This window comes from Dermochelys coriacea, chromosome 3 (genome assembly GCF_009764565.3).
Source record: "Dermochelys coriacea isolate rDerCor1 chromosome 3, rDerCor1.pri.v4, whole genome shotgun sequence".
Lineage (NCBI taxonomy): Eukaryota > Metazoa > Chordata > Testudines > Dermochelyidae > Dermochelys > Dermochelys coriacea.
Genome location: NC_050070.1, coordinates 50,979,012 through 51,004,540, shown reverse-complemented (window position 1 = coordinate 51,004,540; position 25,529 = coordinate 50,979,012). Strand labels below are relative to the sequence as shown.

At 40.5% G+C, this 25,529-nt stretch overlaps 1 protein-coding gene across 1 annotated transcript in view; it reads left to right on the top strand.

Annotated features, from left to right (window-relative positions):
- LOC122459436 (protein eyes shut homolog) overlaps positions 1-25,529 on the top strand; it is a 196,089-nt gene that overhangs the window by 99,254 nt on the left and 71,306 nt on the right. The window contains exons 2-3 of the mRNA XM_043511471.1: positions 7,918-8,112; positions 20,022-20,204. Coding sequence (XP_043367406.1) covers positions 7,918-8,112; positions 20,022-20,204 — 378 coding nt within the window. The remainder of the gene's footprint in view (positions 1-7,917; positions 8,113-20,021; positions 20,205-25,529) is intronic.

Sequence of the window (25,529 nt, the reverse complement as noted above, 5' to 3'; positions counted from 1 at the left end):
ATTGGGAAGAAAAATTACTTCTTTCCCTTAAAAAACCCGGAAACTTGGATCACCTGCTTGTTTCTGGTAGTCATCCAATCACTTGTCTGCCCTTAAAATAAGAGATGATACTTCAGTACACCTGCTTTTCTAGGGCAGCCACTTATACTTAGCTACAAGTAAATGAGTCAGACCATTTTACTTGATCTAGCTGATCTCCCTAATGTCTGATTTAATGGAGTCTAATCATATGAGATATTTTAAGTCTATTCTGTTTAGGAAAATGGTAAGCAAACAATCTTTTGTTCCAGTTATAAAGGTGAGAACATAACACACCATTTTTTCCCGGTTACATTCTCAGTTAGTTCAGCGTAGTGTGTCTTCCAACTATACTAATTCTCTACAACACTCACTGGTGCAGTTCTCGCATATTTGAAAAATGTCAACACTCAGTTTTATAGCATTTGATTTCATACTTTTTAGGTCACTAAACCTTTTATAATGTTATATAATGTTATATAATGTATAATGTTATACAGCCATCATTCAGGGAAGTGCGAAATGCAGAACTGAGGCAGCAATCGAAGTAAAAGATCAACCTACAAGACTGACAATCCATGTTATCAATAAAGATTATGTACTTTAAAAAAAACACCACAATAGTTGCTTACTTCTGATTTCCTGTAGTATAATTAATAATGCTAGTATGTAGCATTCTCATAGCATCTTTTGTGTTCAAATGGTTATACATTGTGTTAGACACTTTACAGACAGAGCAGTAGACAGTACCTGCTCCCAAAGAATTTACAATTTAAATAGACAAGACAGACACAGAGTAAAAAAAAGGGATATTACACACACATACTTAGTCTTTGTAATGGAGTGGCAGAGCTGACTACCTCATTCATAACACTTCTCTATTCACTTTCTCCACACTATTTATGAAATTATAGACCTCTACCATACCTCCCTTCAGTAATCTCTTCTCCTAGTTGAACAGTCCCAGTCTTTTTAATCTCTCCTCATATGGAAGCTGTTACATACCCCTAATCATTTTTGTTGTTTTTCTCTATACTTTTTCCAGTTCTAATAGAGTACCAGAACTGCATGCAGTATTCAAGGTGTGGGTGTACACTGGATGGCACTGGCACTGTGTACTGGCACTATGATATTTTCTGTCATCTTATCTGTTTCCTAATGCTGCCTAATGTTTTGTTAATTTTTTTGACTGCCGCTGCACACTGAGCAGATGTTTTCAGAGAACTATCCACAATAACTCCACAATCTCTTTCTTGAGTGGTAACAGCTAATTTAGACCCCCAAATTTTGTATGTATAGATTGAATTTTCCAATGTGCATTACTTTTCATTTATCAACATTGAATTTCATCTACCATTTTCTTGCCCAGTCATCCAGTTTTGCGAGATCCCTTTGTAATTCTTCACTATCTGCTTTGGACCTAACTATCTTGGGCAGTTTAATATCATCTGCAAACATTGCCACCTCACTGTTTACCCCTTCTCCCAGATTATTTATGAATATGTTGAACAGAACAGGTCCCTGTACAGACTCTTGGGGGACCATACACTTTACCTCTCTCCACTGTGAAAACTGACCATTTATTCTTACCCTTTGTTTCCTATCTTTTAACCAGTTACTCATCCTTGAGAGGACTTTCCCTCTTATCCCATGACTGCCTACTCTGCATTAGAGCCTTTGGTGAGGAACCTTGTGAAAAGCTTATAAAAAGTAAGCATTTCTCTTGCAAGGTGCTCTGGTTCTTTCTTGTAAATTGGAAAAGAGACACGAGGGACTTGGATCGCTTTCTCACCTTGTGATTCAAGCCTCTTCACAATAGCATGTCTAAACTGAGTTAAAGAACCTAGCTAATGTGGTTTAAAAGTGGGTTGCACAGTTGGTAGAATGCAGTTTTTAATCTATCCTAGAAACAAATAACAGAACTATGGACATATGCCTGATCGAAACAGAGTTTAGAGTAGAGACCATGTTCACGGTGTAGTAGCGTGAATGGATTAAACCAGTTTTGAACGTGTTTTCAGGAGTACAGTTTTCAAAAACTGTTTAGCTTATAGATGACATAGCATTGGCTTAAGAGAGAGAAGCAATTTAGAAACTGCTTCCAGTGAAAGGAAAGGAAATTTAAACTAAATCACCGGAGCTCTCAAAATAATAAATCCTGATAGGAAAAAAGGCTCAAAACAGTAAATCCAACAAAAAGCATTCTGATTCTAGAAGTGATACCGTTGTTGAGGCAAAGATGGTTGAAAGCATTAAAACAGCAGGAAGCCTGACTAGATTTTTTTGGAATTGTATAGTCCAAGGTAAGATTGGCAGGTACATTATATACTGGAAAAAACCCTGCTGTGAACTAGGGAGACATGTCTTTTTTATAAACTATCCTTTGACATCTCTAAAGACATTAATAAGATAAGGTTGCTTCCCGCTACAGTGCATTGCAGTGAGGGCTGGCTATTGAGTGAGGTTTTCAAAGGAAGAACCCAATCCATCTTTACATCAAGTCAGCCCTTTCCAGGAAGAGATTTAACCTTTCCAAGTGTAAAAAAGTAATTACAAATTAAAAGTTTTAATTGATAAAGACTGAAGCTACTTTAAGCCCTTAATATTTAAAAGAAAGAAGAAAGAAGAAGAAGAAGAAGAACTTTCGGCAGTCTGTGAGTGATGTAAATCTACAATTTATTCTCAGAAAATTTTTGCAGGAAATTTCTTCCCACAAACTTCTACATTCTTCATGCCACATGTTTGATATGCACAATGAGCTGCAATGTGGTGATGGTACTAAAAGCACTTGGGTTGCACAATTTTGAACCCACTAGCACATTACAGGCTCTAAATTTTTCATGTACCTTAATTTTATCATAGCTAAGGTGTGTTTAATGCCTTTTCATCATGCTCACATACTAGCCAGCTTACTAATGTACCTTCTCACATACATGAAGAGGAAAACCTGGACTGAGTATCAGGTATCAGGACTGCCTGATATGCAAATAATACAATTTTATACAGTGCCTTTCATCAAGATTCAAAAAGCAGCTTGAAAGTTTGGTAGGTAGTAATATCCCCACAGATGGAAAAACCAAGGTGCTGAGAGGTTTACAATGGACAATGGGAAACCAGAAAGAGATTCAAAAGTGGTGCGGGATAGGAGGGACATTGTCTGAACAGTAGTAAGGGATGAAGAAACAAATCACTTCACTTACCAAGGATAAATCACTAGGTAGTGTGGAAATAGTGTCTGTATAACACTGCACAACAACACCACAACAATTATGACAGGAAGGAAAGAGGAATAACTGTTACCTGTCAGCTCTGTGTTCTTGGGGAACCAGGATGCAGTACTCAGGCTGTCTGATTCATGAAAGACCTTCCCTCACACACACCCCCAGCCTCAGCTTGAACAAAAGCCGATCAGATGAAAGACTTACGAAAAGAAATGAAAAGGAGACACACCCTTCAGACAAGGGTAACAGGATTAAGGAAACTCCCCCTACCCTCATTTGCATTGAAGATGGGACAGGGAGGCATCTCCATTAGCATACAGAATGGAGAACAAATATTCCAAGGCAAGAACCGCACTGAACTATGGGACGAGAAAAGTAGGAAAGCACTTCATGATGGGGGATCTCTGCTCCAGATGTTAATGAATCCATGCCTGCAGACACCAGCTCAGTAGTTATCAGACCAATTCTAGTAATAAATCCTTTATTGGTATCCAAATTACAGAAGCTGCCTAATTGCATTGTGAACTCCCTCCAAGGAACACCGTCCATAGCCAGGAATGATCAGCTCCTATTGTCTAGCCTGAACAAAACAACTCTGGCATACTCCCTTGAGCCATCAGTTTACTCATAACCAAATCTAGTGTTCTCCCTTGAACCATTGCTCTTTCCCTACAAAACCCCCTACCCATGCTCAAGTAAGTGTTCTGATGCCTGGATCCAAAATCTGAATCAGTTTCATGGGGACTTCATCTTCTCCTGACTGATCATGCTGGGGGCTCTGCCTGTCTCCAGCACTCTGGACCCTTAGCTACCACTACCACCTGGGAACCCCGATCCATTCAAGCTTCATGGAGTGGTGAGAACTCATCTCTCTGTCTGTCTGTCTGTCTCTCTCTCTCTCACTCACTCTAGGGATAGCCTTCTGACCCTGACTTGTGTGATCAGTTATAGTTTTCTAAACCTGACTTTTATAATCAAATTTAAGCTAGATTTAATATGATCACTTTTTTGTTTGTTTGGCTCCCCTTGTATGGTCATTACCTGGCAATAAATAACTTTCATGGTTAAGCTGGTTGCTTCTCTCTCTCTTTCTCTCGCCCTCATGGGTGTTTTTTGGCTTCCCCATTCGCTCTGCAGCAACACTCCTTGTACCTAAGCTAAAGATCCCTGCAGCACACAAAAGTCCTGTAGGGTTTGCTCATCAAGTGGATTACTACCAGAACAATTGTAAAGTGAAAATGGGGTTAGGTATGTATGTACTGAACCTGGGACATATGAGGGTGACAGCTTGGAGGTGTCATACAAGGGGTCAGCTTGGGAGTGCTTATTAACCCGGTCCTCTTAGATGCGCTCTGTTAATGTGTGTGTGTGTGTGTGTGTGTGTGTGTGTGTGTGTGTGTTTGTTCATCTGATTCTGGGGCTTGAAGAGCCCAGCCCTGGGGAACCTAGGTCCTCCAGGATAGCGCCATTGGGAGGGAACTTGCAGCAGGGAGAAGTAGAGCTCCATATGAGAACACAAGTGACACAAGCAGTACATCAATAAAATTACACCCCCCCCAAAGAGTAAACCTAATAAATGAGCGTACCCCAAAGTAACGGGCAAATCTGGTAACATAACTTATTCAATGGAATCTGCAGTGTACCGTGTTAGAAATTGGTCATAATACATCCTTTCTAATCTAAGAAAAAGGGCAATGGGATATTTAATGATTATATGTGGTCACATCCTGAGCTTTACCTCATCTTAAAGATGTCACCTCAATACCACACTGCTCCTCTAGCATTGAACTGGGGAATTAGTTTGCTACTTATTCGGGGGAAGAGTTCCATCTACTGCACCATCAATACCACTTCCTGCACCATCTAAGTATTCTAGATTTTTTTTCTTATCCAAGTACTGATAGATTCCAGTGTTAGAGGCATTCCAGAGTAAAGGTGGGAAATGATCAGCAAAAATTTACCAGTTAATACTCTGTGAGGCTGGGAAGTACAAACGCGTGGAGGGCAACCCTTCTCTCCCAGACCTGTTTCCTCACACGCTACAGGACTGGAGGCAGAATATTATGATGCCTCCCTCTTCCACCCCAGTCCACAGAATTTTCTTTCCCTTCCCCATGACTCCTCTTAACTCATATGGTGGTCTCTATATTTGTATTTCTGTAGCTCCTAGAGTCCTCAATTGGGGATCAGGGCCCTCTTTGTGTTAGGGGCTATACACAGTTTGAATTTCTATTGATGGATCATCAATTGGACAAAGACATTTCAGCAAGACACTTTAAATTTTTCTTTAAGTTTATATCCTCATAAAGCTGCTGAGGCATTTTCTGTCCCTCTACGTCGGACTTCTGGTTGTCCACTCTCTTCAGTTCCAGGACATGAATATCCAATGGTTTCTACCCTGAAGTCATTTACACTTGTACTGGGTGGAAAATGTTACTATTCTGATTTGATAGCACTTTGAACCATTTTGCACAGATCTGAATTACAGCAGCTTGCAAAGCCGTACAGAACCCCATCTGGAAGAAAAGAGAGAGGCCCCGTGTCTTTGGAATATTTATATATTTATTCCATTAAATTAATCTCTCTTGTCACTGGAACATGGAAGTCCTTGACTCTTTTTTACCAGACACAGGCACAGATTGCTGTAGGAAAGGACAAAAATAAGATATCTGTGACTTTGCATTTCAGTATTCTGACTGAGTAATGCTTATTAATTAGTTGTGATTTTTCCCTCTGTGGTTAGTTATTATATGTTCCTGCTCTATACCTTCCATTCATTATATTTCAGGGAATTTTTTAAAAATCATTTGCTTTGCTTCATTTTTGGGGATGGTGCTCTGGCAGGTTAATATGTATAAAATTGTGTTATATATTTGTTCCTCTTGATATATATGCTGAATACTAGTAATTATTTTTCTCAAAATTGTAATTTTCAAACTTTCACAGAATGCAACAAATAACTGTACACAGAAATGTGCAATGTTAATGTACAATTAGAACATGACGCATATCACCAATGTAAAGGCTTTGGTTTTATAAAGAGAAAAAGATTAAGCTCACTGTATATTTTCCAGCACCAATGATGCTCCTTACTCTCCCACTCACATATATAACTATATCTGATAATTAATTAGAGGGAAGAAGATCTTCAAGCTCAATTGAAAGTTTCCAGGAAGATTTCACAGTAGGATTATTGCTTTTTTAATTAGCTGAACTCCATAATAACATATTAAAACCGTTGAAAACCGGCTCCTCAGTGCTGCACAAACCAAAGCAATTCAGTATCTCGTTTACATTCCTCTCCCAGTCTCTGCAGTGGCTCTATAAATAGAATAGACTATACACAGAAATTTATTACTGCAGCTGATAGCAATTTTCTTTTTTAAAGGTGTCTGGAGGCACTATTCAGGAGGATTCATTCTGGTAGACTTTCCAGCTGAGATTCTCCCACTCCTGGAACTGTGGGTGGTCAGTTTAGAAATACACTAATGAACTGTTAGAAACAAAGACTGTCAGCAGAGTTATTTATTGTCTTCAGTAAATAAATGCTGGAGTTCTCTCAGCTCTAGATTATTTCCTCTAATCTGTCTGTTTTATCTGCATTTTGTAAGCAGTGATCATATTTTGTAAAGTCACATTCCTTTGACTTTTTATCACTAAAGTTTCTAAGGATTATGTTATTATCAGGAAAAACATAATGGCTGTGGTTTGACTTGGCTCACATCACGTCTTCTGCAATCAGACCGTAGGCATGTATGACCTTATCAAGTGCAGAACAGATGTGTTTGCAAGTTCAGGATGCTGAGAATCTGTACCAACCATACAAAACAATCCGTCTTGTTGTCAACCTAATTTCTGTCATAAATCAGGAGCTTTTAATGACAGTGATCCTAATAACACACAATAACCTGAGATGCATGGCATGCAGTCATTAATATAGCATTTTAGCCACATGCAAGTCTCTGTCTATTTAGGTATTTATACCACACCCACCACCATGGTATGGATATGTTTAAAAATAATGTATATGAATGGCCTAACTCAACTGCCTAATATTTGTTTTCCTCACCCCATTCAAAAGAAACTAAGATTGGTTAAAACTTAATTTTTCTCTTATCCTTTTGAATTCATTTAATGTCTCCATAAATGACAACATAGGAAGTATGCAGGAAGACATGTTACTTTTCAATATTCTGGTTCAATTTAAATTTCTATCTTCTTTCAGGTCCTACTGTATTCTCAAGTGCTATTGCAAATACTTAAGTATATATCCAGATGTTCTGTATGGGTTTACATTTCTCTCTCTCTCTTTCTCCTTTTAAGACATTAGGGAACAGCAGTTTTTTCTTTAACAGTTATTTTAAGCTTTATTTCCGAAAGCAGAACCACAAATACTGAATGAGAAGCTCTGAAAAATGTCGCATACTGTGAAATGAAAGGAGAAATACATTAAAAATATAGCATGGGTTATTGAAAGTAGAGCCTTTTAAGTCAAGTAACCTATAAAGCAGTTATCCATTTCCAGTGTAAGCTACATAAACTGAAAAAATGCTTACATTTGAACCATGAGCTAAGAGCAAAGAGGAAAAAGTGTTTCAATAATAAAGTTGAAATTACTTGGATTTTTATGAAATTGAAGAAAATGCTTTTTCTTTTAAGAATATTTTGATATTTATAGGTTTTTTATTTAAATCTATCAGTGATACAGAAAACTGGTTCTGTGAGTGCCCTGGACTCTACTCTGGAAAACTTTGTCAGTTCACAACTTGTGACGAGAATCCATGTGGGAACGGTGCTACTTGTTTTCCAAAATCCAGCCAAGATGCTGTTTGCCTCTGTCCTTATGGAAAATCTGGAATCCTCTGCAATGATGGTAAGGATGATATAAAATTTAGCAAGGTGTTTTGACATGAATCGACGGACAGGAACAGGAGGATAGATGGGAATTAGTAATGTTAATCAAGTAGGTTGACTTGATTCATATAAAGATGACAGTGTTTCTCCTCTTTATCTTTGCCTTTTTAAATCGTACAAGTTTATATCAATATCTTCTCCTGCGATTCACTGACCATACAGATGCTATTTGTACTTAGGACTTAGGCATTAAAGAAGCATTATCTGTTGTCTACAAAGAAAAGCTGTTTAGCAGTGGATCTCAAACATTATTGTTAGGGGATATACTGCCCCTTTAAGGCCAGAGAGGGAACTTTGGGAGGCCAGGCTACCCTTATTCCTGGAATTATGGAGGAGTAGACAAGGGCATAGAAACTGGCAGCAGCCAGTGCTGGGAGAAAGTAAAACCCGGCCTACAGTTTCTTTAAAGTACTAGTACAAGGATCTCTGTAGTGCAGGGTGGGACAAGGCTTCCCTCTTCCTCAGCAAAACCAACCATGATAAATTCTGGAAAAGAGGGCAGCATATAATGTGCCTCTTCCCTCATAGTGGGAAGACAGAAGACAGAAATCCTGAATTCTGTTGTAGCAATTCACCATGCTTTATTTTCTAGTCTCTTAAAAGTCACAAACCCAACAGCTGCCTGCTAAGGATTCTAGGCAGTATAGCCCAACAAGTGTTCTCCCTGTGCTAAGTAATGTTATAATTAGAACGACCAACTTGGTCTATTTTACCCTCCACTAGATTAGTTCAACTTCTAAGAATTTAATGGCAGTTTCACCCTTCTAATTAACAGTAGAATTATAACCTATGTCAACAGTTTTGTGAATTACAAGTAGTCGCTGTCTTAAACAAAAGTGCATCTACCTCCAGGACAGAAAAAAACAGCCATTTAACAGTTCACATCAACACTACATCATAGCTTGGAATAGAAAGTAAAGAATACTTTATCCCATTTAAAAATAGAGAGAATCTTACATAAACAGAATACAATTACTCAAATATGCATTTGGCCAGATAACTAGGGATTACATGAAAGCAAGGCCAAGGATTTTTAATGGTCTTAAATTGTCAAAGGCCTCAGCATAGAGTAATAGAGATTAAGGCCAGAAGGGACCACCAGATCATTTAGTCTGACCTCCTGTATATCACAAGCAACCAACACCAGCCAGCACCCTCTCATTGGAATTAGACCAAAGTGTTACAGCCCATAGAAGATTAAACTATTATGTATCATAAACAGAAGAGGGACTGAGCCCCCCCTTCTCCCGCTGGTGTGCTCAGACTTTGTCACTGGCAGCTGAGCCTGGGCAGGGAGCAGGCTGCTGCTGCCTCCCAACCAGGCTCTCTCAGGCAGAAGTGGCTCCGTCCTGCTCCCTGTCCAGCTGCCAGGGAGAAGCAAGAGGGAAATGTAAAATTGTGATTCTATTACAAGATTCTGGTGAACTCACAAACCCCAAAAGTGAGACAAAAGTGGTCTGTTTAGTTATTGAAGCCCCAGAATGGAAGTATACACATATAGTTCCTACATGGATTTTTTAAAATTGCATATTAGGCAAGAATATGATACTGGCTCCAAAGTGTTAGTCATACACTCAATGTGTATACCATTGTAAGAAGCAGAGTGGGGAGGAATACCAGGCAGCACTGAGTCAGAGCTAACAGAAAGGGTAGGTTTCAGAGTAGCAGCCGTGTTAGTCTGTATCCGCAAAAAGAAAAGTACTTGTGGCATCTTAGAGACTACACATTTATTTGACCATAAGCTTTCGTGAACTACAGCTCACTTCATCAGATGCAAGGAAGGGTAGGGTATTCTCATGTAACCCCAAAAGCAAGAATAATTCCTGCAGAGATGAGCAATTGTATGTATTACAGTGTTTTAGACCAAGCCTCGGTGTTTGATATTTCTTCTTTACAATATAAAGATATGCAAGTGAGGCTATTTTATGGGATCCCTAATTATGTTGTTATACGTGTTACAACACAGGAATAAAGGAGCCATCCCTCCCAGTGGACTGTCACCTATGCATATATTACTCACAATGATACATATTTTAAACTACATTTTCTGGTAATATTTGCCATTCCGAAGGCTCAGTACATTTTTCATGTGAAATATATTTCCCCCCAATGTATTCAACCAACTTTAAAATGCTGAAATGGGAATACAGGCTCCAAGTTACAAAAGCTTTGTGGAATGAAAATCTGTCTGCAAGTGAGTTGCTCATATTTAGCTGTGTTTGTTACACAATGTCACCTTCAGAGTAGTGCAGATCTACAATCTAAATGTAGCACCTTGTTGACAGTAGATGCACAAGGGGAATTTCCTTGGGTAGAAAGCTGCATATTGTAAGGCTTCAGGCCAGTGTTGAAAGAACTGCTTGGATGATGATCAGGTTTGTTGTACTTTCTATTTAGAGATATTTTTCCAGGTCATTTGCTGTCAGTCCATTCCTAATGTCCTACCCACTCCATAAAATGTAAACAGAACACAATGCAAGTGGGTATATCTTAATAGGTATATTATTAAGGAAGTGGTTAGCATAAAGGTCCAAGAACAGACTTTTTCAAGTACGGCGAGGGTCTCCAAAGGAAGATACAGAGAAGCAGTTTCCTCTTTTCTTATTTCTCCTTTCAATTACTTACAAAATCCTTTTTTTAATGCCTCCATTTTGCTTCTGAATATGAGATGAGAACCTGGCCTAAGCAATGTATTGAGCTATGGTTAAAGACAGAGGGCCAGATTCTGAGCTCTCTTATACTAATGTAAATAAGGAATATGCCATGAAAGTCAGTGATGTTACATTAGTATAAATGAGAACTGAATTTGTCCATGGTAGTTTGGGAGTGATGAATATTCTGTAACAGGCATATGAAAGAGACAAATGATAAAGACAATCAGTCAAATTCAGCCTCAAGTAGGTAAGCATAACTCCACTGAAATCTTGTTTAAATCTTGTGGTGATGGAAAGAACATAAGCGTGGATGTGTGAAATTATTTTAGATGATTATTCCACTGATTGTGGTCCCAACCTATTCTTTTAAAAATTCAAAAAGTACATCTTTAAATTTTGTTTCGTATTTGCCTTGCCATACATAACTGTTGGCTTACTATTACAATGCATAGTCTCATAAATGAGTCTTAGGCTCTTAAATTGCTTAGGCACTATTGAAAGTTTTAACTGTTATCTTCATTTGCTGAACCCAGACCACTATATAAGTGGTATCATTTCCAAAGCCAAGCAGATCTTTGGAAACAACACAGAGAAAAGAGAACACATGATTAATGCTATATTGAGGAAAGTTAAATAAAAGTTACATCAATAGAGTTACTCAGACCTCTCAACTCAGAAAATTGGCAGTGTGAGACACAAGTCATTGTTATATGTGAAATTACCTAAAAGTGGAACACCTGTATGTTGTTGTGCACCATGCTATAAATGACAGATTACAATGGTTTATAAGAATCAAATCTGGTTTGTAATCCGTAATAGATTAATGTGAAGGAGTGTTACCAATGAAAAAATGATTTATATAAATTATATAGTGAAAAAAAACTTAATTCTATATGCATCTTATAATAATATATACTAAAAGCCACTACATCTATTGTTTATAGTGTGATTATGAAAAAACACAGGTGCTTCACACTTTGGTCATTTCAGGCCTGGTGCATGGGTTGCAGGGGTCCTTATCCAGGTTTGGAGAGATAATAATCCTGTCAGTTAAATCAGGGTGCTTATTTTCACTGTCCCAACTGCCCTCTCCCAATTAACATCAGATACCATCTTCCTTCCCTCCCTTAGTTAGTGCTTGCCTGTCTCTCTGCCTGCTGAATGGGGACAGAAGGTGGTGTCTGCTGGGTGCTGTAAGGCTTTCCTGGAGCCCAGGTACTCCCAGCCTTCTTGCAGCTTTGGGCACCCTGCTTTTCTCTCGCCTTCCCCTCCAAAAAGCCTGCAACGGGAGACAGAGAGCTGTCCAGGAGCCAACAGTAGATTTAGATAGAGGAAGGGTGAATAGGAAGAAACTGTGCTCGTTGACATTATTCACAAGAGCTAAGAAGAGAGAATAGTAGCCCAGAAGCTCAAAATCAGCTCAGCTCCCTTCCCCCTTCTCCTCCGTCCCATCGTGTGAATAAGGTGTAGATCCTGCTTCCTCCTCACCCCTTTTCTATATACAATCTATTGTTGGTCCCGGTCCCTCTCCAGCTTTACAGACCCCTCTCTCTCCTCCTGGGAGACAAAGGGCAGGAAACCTAAGAGTAGAAGCAAAAGTATCTCCTGCCTCCACTTGCCAGCTAAAAGCTCCTTGTCTTGCCTGAGTAAGCTCTATAGTGGGACAGGAAGCCTACAGTGGATACAGTGTGGAATGTACCACACAATGCACTATACTGGAGTCACACTGGTATAAATATGCAGCAAGGCCCTGATTCAGTAGTCTATCCCTGTTCAGTAAAGCACTTATGCATGTACTTAAAGTTATGTATTAGATCTGGTCATTATTTCCTCTAAAAAACGATGTTTTATCAAAGGTGAAAATTGTCATGGGAAAATAATGTGTTCAGTTATTTTTTTTAAATGATGAGAAATTTTCAAATGGAACAAAATGAAAATTTTCATGTTTTTCACATTTAAATTTTTGTTTCAATTTTCAAAAATTTTCAAAAGTCGAGGAAGTTTTAAAAAGTTACAGAGTAGAAAAAAGTGGAGATAAAACCTATACATCCTCTATTTTATTGCATTCCATGGCCATGAAAAGGGCCAGGGGGGAATCTGAAATGTTTCAGGTTTTACAAACTGAATTAAATGAAACAGTTTACTTCATTTTGAATTAAAACAATTAAAATATTGCTTTGTTTCATTTCAAAAGTTTCCCACAAAAAAATAAAAAAAGTCAAAGGAAAATCTCCATCTAACCCCCTGCTCAAAGCAGGACCAACCCCAACTAAATCATCCCAGCCAGGGCTTTGTCAAGCTGAGCCTTAAAAACCTCTAAGGATGGAGATTCCACCACCTCCCTAGTTATCCCATTCCAGTGCTTTACCACCCTCCTAGTGAAAAAGTTTTTCCTCATATCCAACCTAGACCTCCGTCACTGCAACTTGAAACCATTGCTCCTTGTTCTGTCATCTGCCACCACTGAAAGCAGCCGAGCTCCAGCCTCTTTGGAACCCCCTTCAGGTAGTTGAAGGCTGCTATCAAATCCCCCCTCATTCTTCTTTTCTGCAGACTAAATAAGCCCAATTCCCTCAGCCTCTCCTCATAAGATATATGCCCCAGCCCCCTAATAATTTTTGTTTCCCTCCGCTGGACTCTCTCCAATTTGTCATCATCCTTTCTGTAGTGGGGGGCCCAAAACTGGACACAATACTCCAGATGTGGCCTCACCAGTGCCGAATAGAGGGACATAATCACTTCCCTCAATCTGCTGGCAATGCTTCTACTAATGCAGCCCAATATGCCATTAGCCTTCTTGGCAATAAGGGCACACTGTTGACTCATATCCAGCTTCTTGTACGCTGTCCTTTTCTGCAGAACTGCCCGCTTAGCCAGTCAGAACCCAGCTTATAGCAGTGTATGGGATTCTTCCATCCTAAATGCAGGATTCTGTACTTGTCCTTGTTGAAACTCATCAGATTTCTCTTGGCCCAATCCTCCAATTTTTCGAGATCACTTTGGACCCTATCCTTACCCTCCAGTGTATCTACCTCTCCCCCAGCTTAGTGTCATCTGCGAACTTGCCAAGGGTGTAATCCATCCCATCATCCAGATTATAAATGAAGATGTTGAACAAAACAGGCCCCAAAACAATGCCCTCTGGGGCATTCCGCTTGATAATAGCTGCCAACTAGATACTGAGCTGTTGATCACTACTGGTTGAGTCTGATGATTTAGCCAGCTTTCTATCCACCTTATAGTCCATTCATCCAATCAATCCTTTTTTAACTTGCTAGCAAGAATACTGAGCGAAACTGTATCAAAAGCTTTGCTAAAGTCAAGTTATATTATATGCACCACTTTCCCCATATCCACAGAGCCAGTTATCTCATCATAGAAGGCAATCAGGTTGGTCAGGCACGACTTGCCCTTGGTGAATCCGTATTGACTGTTCCTTATCACCTTTATCTCCTCCAAGTGCTTCAAAGTGGATTCCTTGAGGACCTGCTCCATGATTTTTCCAGAGACTGAAGTGAGGTTGACAAATCTGTAGTTCCCCAGATTCTCCTTCTTCTCTTTTTTAAAAATGGGCACCGTATTTGCCTTTTTCCAATAATCTGGGACCTTCCCCAATCGCCATGAGTTTTCAAAGATAATGGCCAATGGCTCTGCAATCACATCAGCCAACTCTCTCAGCACCCTCAGATGCATTGCATCTGGCCCCATGGACTTGTCCATATCCAACTTTTCTAAATAGTCATTAACCTGTTATTTCACCACTGAGGGCTGCTCACCTCCTCCCCATCTTGTGCTGCCCAGTGCAGTAGTGTGGGAGCTGACCTTTTCTGTGAAGACTGAGGCAAAAAAAGCATTGAGTAGTTCAGCTTTTTCCACATCCTCTGTCACTATATTGCCTCCCCCTTTCAGTAAGGGGCCCACACTTTCCCCCTTCCTTTCCACCTTCTTCTTGTTGCTAGCATACCTGTAAAAACCCTTCTTGTTACTCTTACCCTCCCTTGCTACTTGCAACTCCAGTTGTGATTTGGCCTTCCTGATTTCACTCCTGCATGCCTGATCAATATTTTTATACTCCTCCCTGGTCATTTGTCTAAGCTTCCACTTCTTGTAAGTTTCTTTTTTGTGTTTAAGATCAGCAAGGATTTCACTGTTAAGCCAAGCTGGTTGTCTGCCATATTTACTATTTTTTCTACACATCGGGATGGTTTGTTCTTGCAACCTCAATAAGGATTCTTTAAAATACAGCCAGCTTTCCTGGACTCCTTTCCCCCTCATGTTATTCTCCCAGGGGATCCTGCCCATCAGTTCCCTGAGGGAGTCAAAGTCTACTTTTCTGAAGTCCAGGGTCTGCATTCTGCTGCTCTCCTTTCTTCCTTTTGTCAGGATCCTGAACTTGACCATCTCATGGTCACTGCCTCCCAGGTTCCCATCCACTTTTGCTTCCTCTACTAATTCTTCCCTGTTTGTGAGCAGCGGGTCAAGAAGAGCTCTTCCCCTAGTTGGTTCCTCCAGCATTGCACCAGGAAATTGTCCTCTACACTTTCCAAAAACTTCCTGGATTGTCTGTGCACTGCTGTATTGCTCTCCCAGCAGATATCAGGGTGATTGAAGTCCCCCATGAGAACCAGGGCCTGTGATCTAGTAACTTCTGTTAGTTGCCGGAAGAAAGCCTCGTCCACCTCATCCCCCTGGTCTGGTGGTCTATAGCAGACTCCCACCATGACATCACCCTTGTTGCTCACGCTTCTAAACCTAATCCAGAGATTCTCAGGTTTTTCTGCAGTTTCATACTGGAGCTCTGAGCACTCATACTGCTCTCGTACTTACAATGCAACTTCCCCACCTTTTCTGACCTGCCTGTCCTTCCTGAACAGTTTATATCCATCCATGATAGTATTCTAGTCATGTGAGTTATCCCACCAAGTCTCTGTTATTCCAATCACATCATAATTCCTTGACTGTACCAAGACTTCCAGTTCTCCCTTCTTGTTTCCCAGCCTTCTTGCATTTGTGTGAATTATTTCAACTCCCTATTTTTCTCAATGATCTTGGTGGGAGACGGATGGCATGGTCATTATTAACCCAGGCTGAGACCAATCCGGTATGGACATGGTTGACTTGCTCATCATATGATGTGTCATGGGCAAATTTCTAACCTGGCGTAGCCCATCCCTCTCCAGGCAGCCCCCTTTTAATTGCCTCTTGTGACATGCAGGAGAAGCAGTGGGCTTATTCTGTCCCCGGTTCCACCAAGTTGGGACTATAGTCTCTTCCTATCTCCCTCACACAAAGGCTATGGCTACACTATGAAGCTTTTAGCAACACAGCTATGCCGCTACAGCCATGCCGCTAAAAGGCATGCAGTGTAGCTGCTGTTTATCGGCAGGAGAGAGCTCGCCTGACGACAAAAAACTTCCACCCCCCACAAGCAGCAGCAGCTTTGTTGGCAGGAGAGCTCTCTTGCCGACAAAATGCTGTTCACACCGGCACTTTTCGTCGATAAAACTTTTGTCATGGGGTGGGGTGTTTTTGACACCCTTGAATGACAAAAGTTTTGCCAAAAAAGTGCCAATGTAGACAAACCCAAATACACACCCAAAGTAAAGATCATGGGAACAATCAGTTCTTTCAGGTGTCCTCAAAACAGCTATCCTGCCTACAGCACCTCTCAAGTTATGTATAATATGTTGACAGTCTCAGAAGTACATTGTTCAGTATGCTCTTCTTCCTTGCACAATTCTATTCTAAAACATGTCACTTCTGTCTAAGGTATTTCTGAAGTGTTTCTCTCACTAATGTCACTAAGATTCTAGAGTGATGCATCTACAAATTATTTTAAAACTACTTGACAGTATTCATTAAGTTCAAATGTTCAGCAGATATCAAAACATGTGACTTACTTGCAGTGTCAGAATGTCCCCATCTATATTTAGAGATGCTTTGTACTTTTGTTGCAGCTGTTTAGCCCATCTGTGACATCTATTTGTTTAAGCTTTGTTAAGAAGTTCCACCCTCAGTTTGGTCTTCTAAATTTCTCAAACCTCTTTCCCCAAAGCACTCCCCAAATATAAAATTTTAAAGCAATACTAGAAAAGGCTGAGTGTGACACCCTGGCACCCCAATATTCACCACTGTCATGTAATTAGGATATGTTTTGTACAAAGTATGCCTTGTGAGGTATCATTCTAAAAGTCTTGATCTGCTAGACATTAATATCTCGTTGGATTGTATGTGCTATCGTCGTATGTGAAGTTATGGAGATTGGCTATGTGTATGTTACTGAAACATGTTGTGAGTTTGAAAACACCCACAAGCAGCCTTTCCGGTACAACAGTAAAAAGGCCAAACAGTGTTAATGGCTTATTGAGGAAATGCCCCCAAGCACAAGGATTACCCCAGGAACTGTGTACAATAGAAACCTTTCAGAGATAGCATGGCACAATGGGAACTGTTTGATCCAGATCACAGCAAAAGAGCTTTCCAGCAAGTGGGAAGAAAATATAAAATGACATCATGATGGTACCTCACTCCCTTCTACAACAACACACCTGAAACACCTGAGGAAAAAAGACTGAACTATAGGAATTGATGGTCCTAGACTAGAGGGATTTCTAGCCTGGGGATGAAAACTTAGGAAAGCGAAGGCAGATTATACTTTAAGAATCTGCCAGTATGTTTATCACTCAGGATGAGAATTTGCTAATTCATATTCTACCTAGCTAGTGTGTTAAGCTCAGTTTGCAGTGAATCTTGCAGTACAAGATGGTATAATTTTGGGTTTGCCCTTCAAAGGGGACTGTGCACTTGAGTAACTGGGCAGTTCCATAGCTGAGCCTTCCCGTGCAGAGCTGATCTCAGCATCTGTGTGATGCTGTAGCTGGGTGTGTCCTTATCTGTGTGTATGCTGGTGAAAGAGCAGGCTTGGAGAGCTTAGCAATTTGCCACAGCAGCACGATGTGAGAGAGAGCCCAGGCTGGTGGGTCAGGCAGGCTCAGTGGTACCCCAATTCCAGGTGGCACCCCCAGGGAACCCATCATTATGACATTAAATCCTATAAAATACACAGTTAACTCTATGTGTTATCATTATACAATACAGAACTGATTTTAATCATATTTCATTTATCAAAAACAATTTAGAATATTTCACAATTTTGTCAAAAGATTTTGGCCAGCTCTGTGTAATACACATATCTAAAATGTCCCTCAGTATAGTATCTGGACACATATATATATATTTGCCTTGTGCAGTGAGAGCAGTCTATTGGCATACAGAGTGCTTTCAACCTGCTATGTTGCCTGGCATGCACGTACACAAATAAATGAATAATGCCCAGACTTTATTTCTCATGTTTGGCCCTAAATAACAAAGGAGGGGTGGGAAGGTTATTAATACATATCCCCTGAGAAATGCAATATAAATCAATTCTGAAACTCCCTTTCATATATAGGCAATCACAATCTTATCCTAATTCTTACCTGCAGAAAGTCACATGCATTATTGAGGGTTGTTGTTTTGTTTTTTAATCATGTTTCCCTTGCCATACTCTTGGAAAGAAATCAGTAAATCATTGATTTGGGCGCGGGGGAAGGACAGGGTTGTGTCAAACCAAATCTGATTTTTTTTTAAGTTTTTCTCACCAAAATGAAAAATCAAAATAATTTCAGAGAGTATCAATTCAAAACATAAAAAATCAATATCCAAAGACAAATGATTTACTCACTATTGTAAATGACAGAATTTTTGGTATATTTGTTGCCTCCGTACCTACATTCCCTGTAAGGTGTGCTCCTGCACATCTTTGCAGGAGGCCACCAAGGGCCGCACACTTAATTAGCAGAACCGCGTAGGTGTGCACATTGCACTCAGGGGCGTGGCCACAGGTGGGCCTGGAAGATGGCAGTGGGGTGAGGTGGGGAATAGTAGGGAGGTGGGGGCAGTGGGCTGAGGTGGGGGGTGGTGATGGAGGAGCTTGGGACGTGCTGGGCTGTGGCGACTCCCCTAGCCCTGGGGATGTGGCCGGGCAAGATGTCTCTCCCCCATGCAGCCCTGGGGCTGCGGTGGAGCCAGACCCCTCTCCCACCCAGCCCCGGGTCTGCGGCAGGGAGAGAGGACTCCCCTAGCCCTGGGTATGCAGTGGGATGAGACACTTCTCACCATCCCCCAGACCAGGGACTGCGGTAGGGCCAGAAGCCCCTCCCCCATGGCCCCTTGGTTGTGGTGGGGCCAGACGCCTCTCCCCGCCCCTGGGGCTGCAGCGGAGCCAGACACCCAGCGGGGAGAAGCGCCTGTCCCCTGGCCCTGGCCCTGGCCCCGGCCCCAGCCCCAGAGCTGCTCCGGCAGGGAGAGACACCTTTGCCCCAGCCCTGGAGCTGCTATCGGGAGAGAGAACTGAGGGAAGTCCTCTCTCCCTGCCTCAGCCCTGGGGCAGCTTACACCCCAAACCTTTCATCCCTGGCCCCAACCCTGAGACCACACGCCCAGCCAGAGCCCTCACACCTCTGCACCCAAACCCTCTGTCCCATCCCTGAGCCTCCTCCCACATTCTGAAACCCCCTTAGCCCCACCCCACCATACACCACCTCCATATTGGAGCACATAACAAAATTCAATCCACACATGGATGGGAAAAAGTAGAGGGAACATTGCTCTGTATGTCAAATAGTTTGGATGATTCAAGAGGTCAGTCTGCAGACAACGGAACAAAGTAATCCCTTGAACTGTTTCCTTTTGGATTCAGTTGAATTTACAGCAAACTTATCCTCGTGTTACTTTTTTTTATTAATTCATAGCCCTCTAGTACATTTCTGTGTGTTTCATTCATATATGTGTAAGAGAGAGTGTTGCTTAATGGAAGAATTTCCTTTATAGCCTTTCTTTTGTCTCTCAGCATTAAGAAGTAAATGGTGTTGCTTATTCCTAGATACAAGTAATACTTTCCAGGAGCAGCAGATGGCACCAATTGCAAATAATTCAGTTGTAAAATAGCCCCATTTATAAAGACTTAATGGTAATGTTGTTAGAAGAATTCAGGTGAAAGGTGAATTCAGGTATGTGTGTATGTGTGTGTGTATAAATCTGATGTACAGCACAACAGAGTAAATGATTATTAGTATTTATTAGTGTTCAAGTACTAAAATGGATTTCTACACATTCTTTTAAAAAATCTTTTGCCAGATTTGCTGTAACACTTAATTTCTTTGTTTTTATGCAGCTATTAATATTAGCCAGCCCAGTTTCAGTGGCACAGATGTATTTGGCTACACCTCATTCCTAGCTTTTTCTGCAATCCCAAATATCAGCTTCTACTATGAATTCCGCCTGAAATTTCAACTGGCAAACCACAACTCAGCAGTACAAGATAATCTGATATTTTTCACAGGACAGAAAGGCCAGGGTAAGTTACTTGTCTCTTTACAGAATATTCCTAGGTAAATCTGCAAAAGGAAAAAAGTTACTTTAATATTATTATTTATATTAAGGAGAATTCCAAATCTTATGGACCAAATAAGAGGGAAGTATGAATAGATTTTTCATAGCATTTTGGAGGAAAATAATCTCTTTAATGAATTATTCTTTTGTAAACAAACATCAATCCACTAAAAACAAATTATACGATTATTTCATAAAAAAAAACTAAAGCTATTAGTGGTGATTAACAGTAGCAAAGCGATTCCTGCTTCAACTAGTAAATTTAATGACAGTTTACTATTTATTTTGGGTAAACGCATCCTGAAAAGCTACTTCAATTCCTGTTTTCTTCATTGGGAAATCGATCCATGTGTGATAGCCATGTTTGGGATTGAAGTAAACACATGAGCTGCTACAATTTGAGTGAAAGAACCTTGGCTGGAAAGGGGTGGCTGCAACAAGTCATATCCTCTGTGAATTGGTGCAGCAGAAGCCTTGTAATATGCACCCACCAGAGCAGAAGTGGCCAACTTGAGCCTGAGAAAGAGCCAGAATTTACCAATGTACATTGCCAGAGAGCCACAGTAATACGTCAGGAGCCCCCCATCAGCTCCCCAGCCAGCTCCCAGAACCTCCCACCCACTGGCAGCCCCACCGATCATCGCCTCCTCCTTCCTCCCTGCACCTCCCAATCAGCTGTTTCGTAGCATGCAGGAGGCTCTTGGGAGGCGGGGGGAAGGAGTGAGGGCATGGCAGGCTCAGGGGAGGAGGCGGGAAGGGGTGGAGTGGGGGAAGGGCCTGTGGCAGAGCCAGGGGTTGAGCAGTGAGAACCCCCTGGCACACTGGAAAGTTGGCACCTGTAGCTCCAGCCCTGGAGTCGGTGTCTATACAAGGAGCCGCATATTAACTTTTGAAGAACCGCATGTGGCTCTGGAGCCACAGGTTGGCCACCCCTGCACCAGAGGATTATACACTGAAGTAGTGTCATTTTAAAACCTACTCTCCATAAAACATTAGGCCCTATCCACATTGCAATTAGAACGGTACTAGTGTGATTTGGTAACTCCATTATAATAAACAAAAATGTACATCAGTGCTAGTCAGAGAAATAGTGCTGGAATTCTGTGAGCAACAGCTATGCTTTCAGAGCTTTGTGGCTTTGTCTACACTAGCCTTACTTGGGAATTCTCCCACAGTTCTACTACCACTAATGCAGCTCCTCTAATAGAGCAAAGTGATGAAAATGTTAGAGTAGCAAGGCATGAGCATTCCTTCCATTTTTACCACTGTGACATCTAGGTTCTGAATGGGGTAGACAACAAAATGGATGGTGCCTTGGTGCCATTTCACTACCAGCTGGGGACCCGCCACAGTGGTGGTAAGAAGGTAAGAAAATTCCCAGAGAACATTAATGTAGACACAGCCAGAGTAGACAAGTTTAGAGTTCATAGGTTAAAGGAAATACAGTATTTATTCCTCCTGTATGGTGAGGCACTCATTTCTGAAACTGGAGCTGGGCCTAACTTTTGTGCTTTAGGTTTTTATGTGTAGTCTTTTCTTGGCAATATGTCTTCAGATTTAAATCCACTGATTTCAGTCCAGGTCTACACTATAAGCTCTTGCTGGCATAGAGCTGTACCAGCAAAAGCTCATAGTGTAGACACAATTATACTGGAAAAAGCTTAGTTTTGCCCCAATATAAACTGCATCCACACTAGGTGTGCTTTTCCAATATACTATACCAGTATAGTATACCAACAAAGTGATCCAAGTGTAGACCTGGTTTAAGAATCACTTGTTCCATTTCATTGTTCAGGATGGGGGAAATGAAAACAATAAACAAATGGCATAAATGATTAAAAGAAAATGAGATTTCAGAAATTTTACTGATTTAATCACCTAAGATACTATTAATAAAATGGGGGGTTTATATTAATTTAATCTTGACAACATTCCTTTAAAAGTATACTATACAGAGGGATTTACTCATGTTCCCTTCATGTTGAATAGTAAGCCCTTTTTCAGTCACATACTTTTTAAAATGCCCATGTACACTATATGATACAAGATGTGAGCCATATGCTCAAATATGGGTAATAGTCATTATTGTCACAGACATATTTGACTGCCTTGATCTAAAAAGAAACTTCTAAAGTGAAGTTCCATGGTTTCATTTTTTTTATTAACCAGAATATTAACATTTTAAGCTAACTATACAACTGACCAAAAAGGCAAAACTGGGACCTTATTATTTTGCAAATGTTGGTATAATCAATACTGTTGGAGGGAAAAAACTTAAACAGAAATTTTCATGCTTCAGCACCAGAGCAAATGCAAAACTGGAAAATAAAGGGAGCCCATCTAGATCTGGGCATAGTGTTCTAGTAAGGCTTTAAATATCTTCTGTTGAAACTGACTGGGTGGAGGGACTAGGCAAACTGCCCACACTCATCCTCAAAAATCAGTACCTCTTCCTGAGAGGAATTCACTTCTTTCTGAGAGGAACCGTACTATGGTTTTGACAAATAAGGTTTTAAATATCCCAAGCAATAGAACTTCCACTATCTTTCTTGGGGAGACAATTCCACAGCCTAAAAGATCTTCCTGTCAGAATATTTCCTAAATATTCAGTTCATCTGATGACCCCTGGTTAACATTCACTTGTACTTACCCAGTGAATTTTACTCTCCCTTCTTCATTAAAAATAAATTAAATAAAGAGTGAATCTATCCATGATCTCTGCATTTCCTGATCAGACTCCTGCTTCTCAGTACTTTTATTATTATTCTTAGTGTACAGTCCTTGAGCCAGCTTTCAATTCCCATGGATTTTCATACTCAGGCCAATTTGAATTAATCTTGATGCTGATGTTTTTTCAGACACTGTCAATGTTTTTCTAAAATTCCCATTCCCTTCCCCTTCTTCCAGTAATTTTGCAATTCTATCAGAAAAGTTATCCAGAGTGTCCTAACACCTCATTTAATGTAATATCACATTGAGCCCATTGATCCTTCATACTCCTTCACAGACCTTGTATGGGTTTTTTCCCCTTTAATGGCCTTTTATTACCATTATAAAATGTAACATCAGATGCCAGTGTTGAAACCCTCTTGCTAACAACAAGGCACTAGTTTTATTCAGGACATTATTCTGAATGGAGGTGGGGTGGGGTTCTTGAAACAAGCAAAAAATCAGATGTCTTCCATGTTTATACAGTACAGTGTCCTAGATAATTGTCTGTGTTCAGGTTTCCCAGAAGTGAAGTACAATATGCCCTGGAACAAAAAAGTGTGTCATTTGTGAATAATTACAGTATTTTTTATCAGTTCTTTGCTTTTACAGAATGTACAGAGCTTGGAACTTTCCTATTTGAGAGGTCACCTTTCTCCCAGTCCCAGTGTGATTCTGCTGCTGTTGTAATCAGTGAAGGTGCTTGTGCAAGAGTCCTGGATGGGGAGTGAGGGGGGCGGACTATGGCAGGTTGTGCTCCCTGAGGAGCCTTTACCTTTCAAATTCACTCCACCCTTGGTCCAGAATAGACCAAATGTGCTGACCTTCAAGGCAGACCACAAAGCCCATTTATTATCCCAGGCTTTTACGGGGAGAGGTGAGGAGAGGAGCTTTTCGTGAGCACAGAGAATGTTAAGCTTTAATCATTTTGTTGGTAATCCCTTGGTTTAGGATAGGCTGATGTATTTGTTACTTTTTGTATGGATTGTTTTAAAACATGCTTCAGAAGCAGCTGCATTTCAGGTTATAGAAATAAAACCAAATGAAATACATAGAGATGCCATTTTCATTATAAAGTCATCAGCTTCAAAAAGGCATTACTATCCATGTAATTCCCATGAATCTTGGGGGAGGGGGAGTGTTGTGTTACTGTACTTAATTAGATCCATCAGGTCATAGATGACAGGTTTGGAAATAGGGTGGCCAGACAGCAAATGTGAAAAATCGGGACGGGGGTAGGGGTAATAGGAGCCTATCTAAGAAAAAGATCAAAAAATCGGGACTGTCCCTATAAAATTGGGACATCTGGTCACCCTATTTGGAAGGGATCTGTTCAACTAGCTGTACCAAACAGAACAGGCCCTCTCCAGCTTTTTCATAAAGCAGCTGTAGGTTAAATAGCAGGTTATAGATAGCATACATATTGATTACAATATCATAGATATATTTATCTTATCTTGCCAGTAATCCTAAATATCTTTAAATAATTAGTTGATTCTTATTTAACATATAGTAATTGTCTTATTAAATCAAAATTAAAATAATGTATGCCTTTTGCCATGTACATTTTTAGATGGCTGTGTGGGGCAAATGGGCACAACTTTCTTTTAAGATCGTCTTTAAATCAAAATGATGAATTCTGCTTACTACTTTTCAGTGCTTCTTGCTGGCTGAAACCATAAGAAAATCTTTAATATTTTAGATCAGCTCAGGTTGAATTCATGTTCCCTCCCTAACCTGCAGTCTAGAAATGTAGCTGCAGTGGAATAAAAATTTTATCCTTAAACTGTCTGCAACACAGTACAGTGTAAGGGCCCAGTTCTATCAGCACTTACTTACTATTTAATTCTACTAACTTGAGTTATGCCTGTGTTTGTAGGCTTGGGGTGATGGAAGTAAACACTATTAGCTAGGTGCAGTGACTAAAGTCTGGAAGGAGAAAACTACATTATTCATTTGCCTGGGAAAGAAATTAGTCTCATAAAATGGCAAAGCTCTTGGTACAAAGGCATGTACATCTAATGAAGTTAGAGTTGTGCCAAAATGTGATATTTGCAACTCAAGCGTGAGATTATTTGCATATACTCAGGCCAAACATTTGCTCTCAAAGTAATTTTTAAATGAAGTAATGAGAAACTTAACATATAGAAAATTTAAAACATCGTGTGTGTTTAAAAGTGAAAGCCTAAGAAATGTTCAGAGAATGAAAGAATATGACTGTTCCAGCCAGATAAGTTGTATTAACAAGTATACTAAAGGGCTAATATGTGGCCAGTGCTCATGTAACCCACACACCTCCTGGGTGTGGTGGTCTGTCCCATCTAGTAGCACCAAGACCAATTAAAGGGAGGGGTAAAATGAGTCTGTGCTACAGCTTTAGCTAACAGTCAGTTGGCTTTTAGCTCATGCAGTAAGCTCCAGAGATCCCAGGTTCAATCCTGCCCACAATCGACCGGGGTCTGTCAGCGTTACAAGTGGGGGCTCATCCAGGATTGTAACTGGGCAGTCTCTGAAGCTTGGGACACGCTTCCTCAGCTAGGGGAAGTATGTTACCCACACACGTCCTGGGGTGATGTTCTGC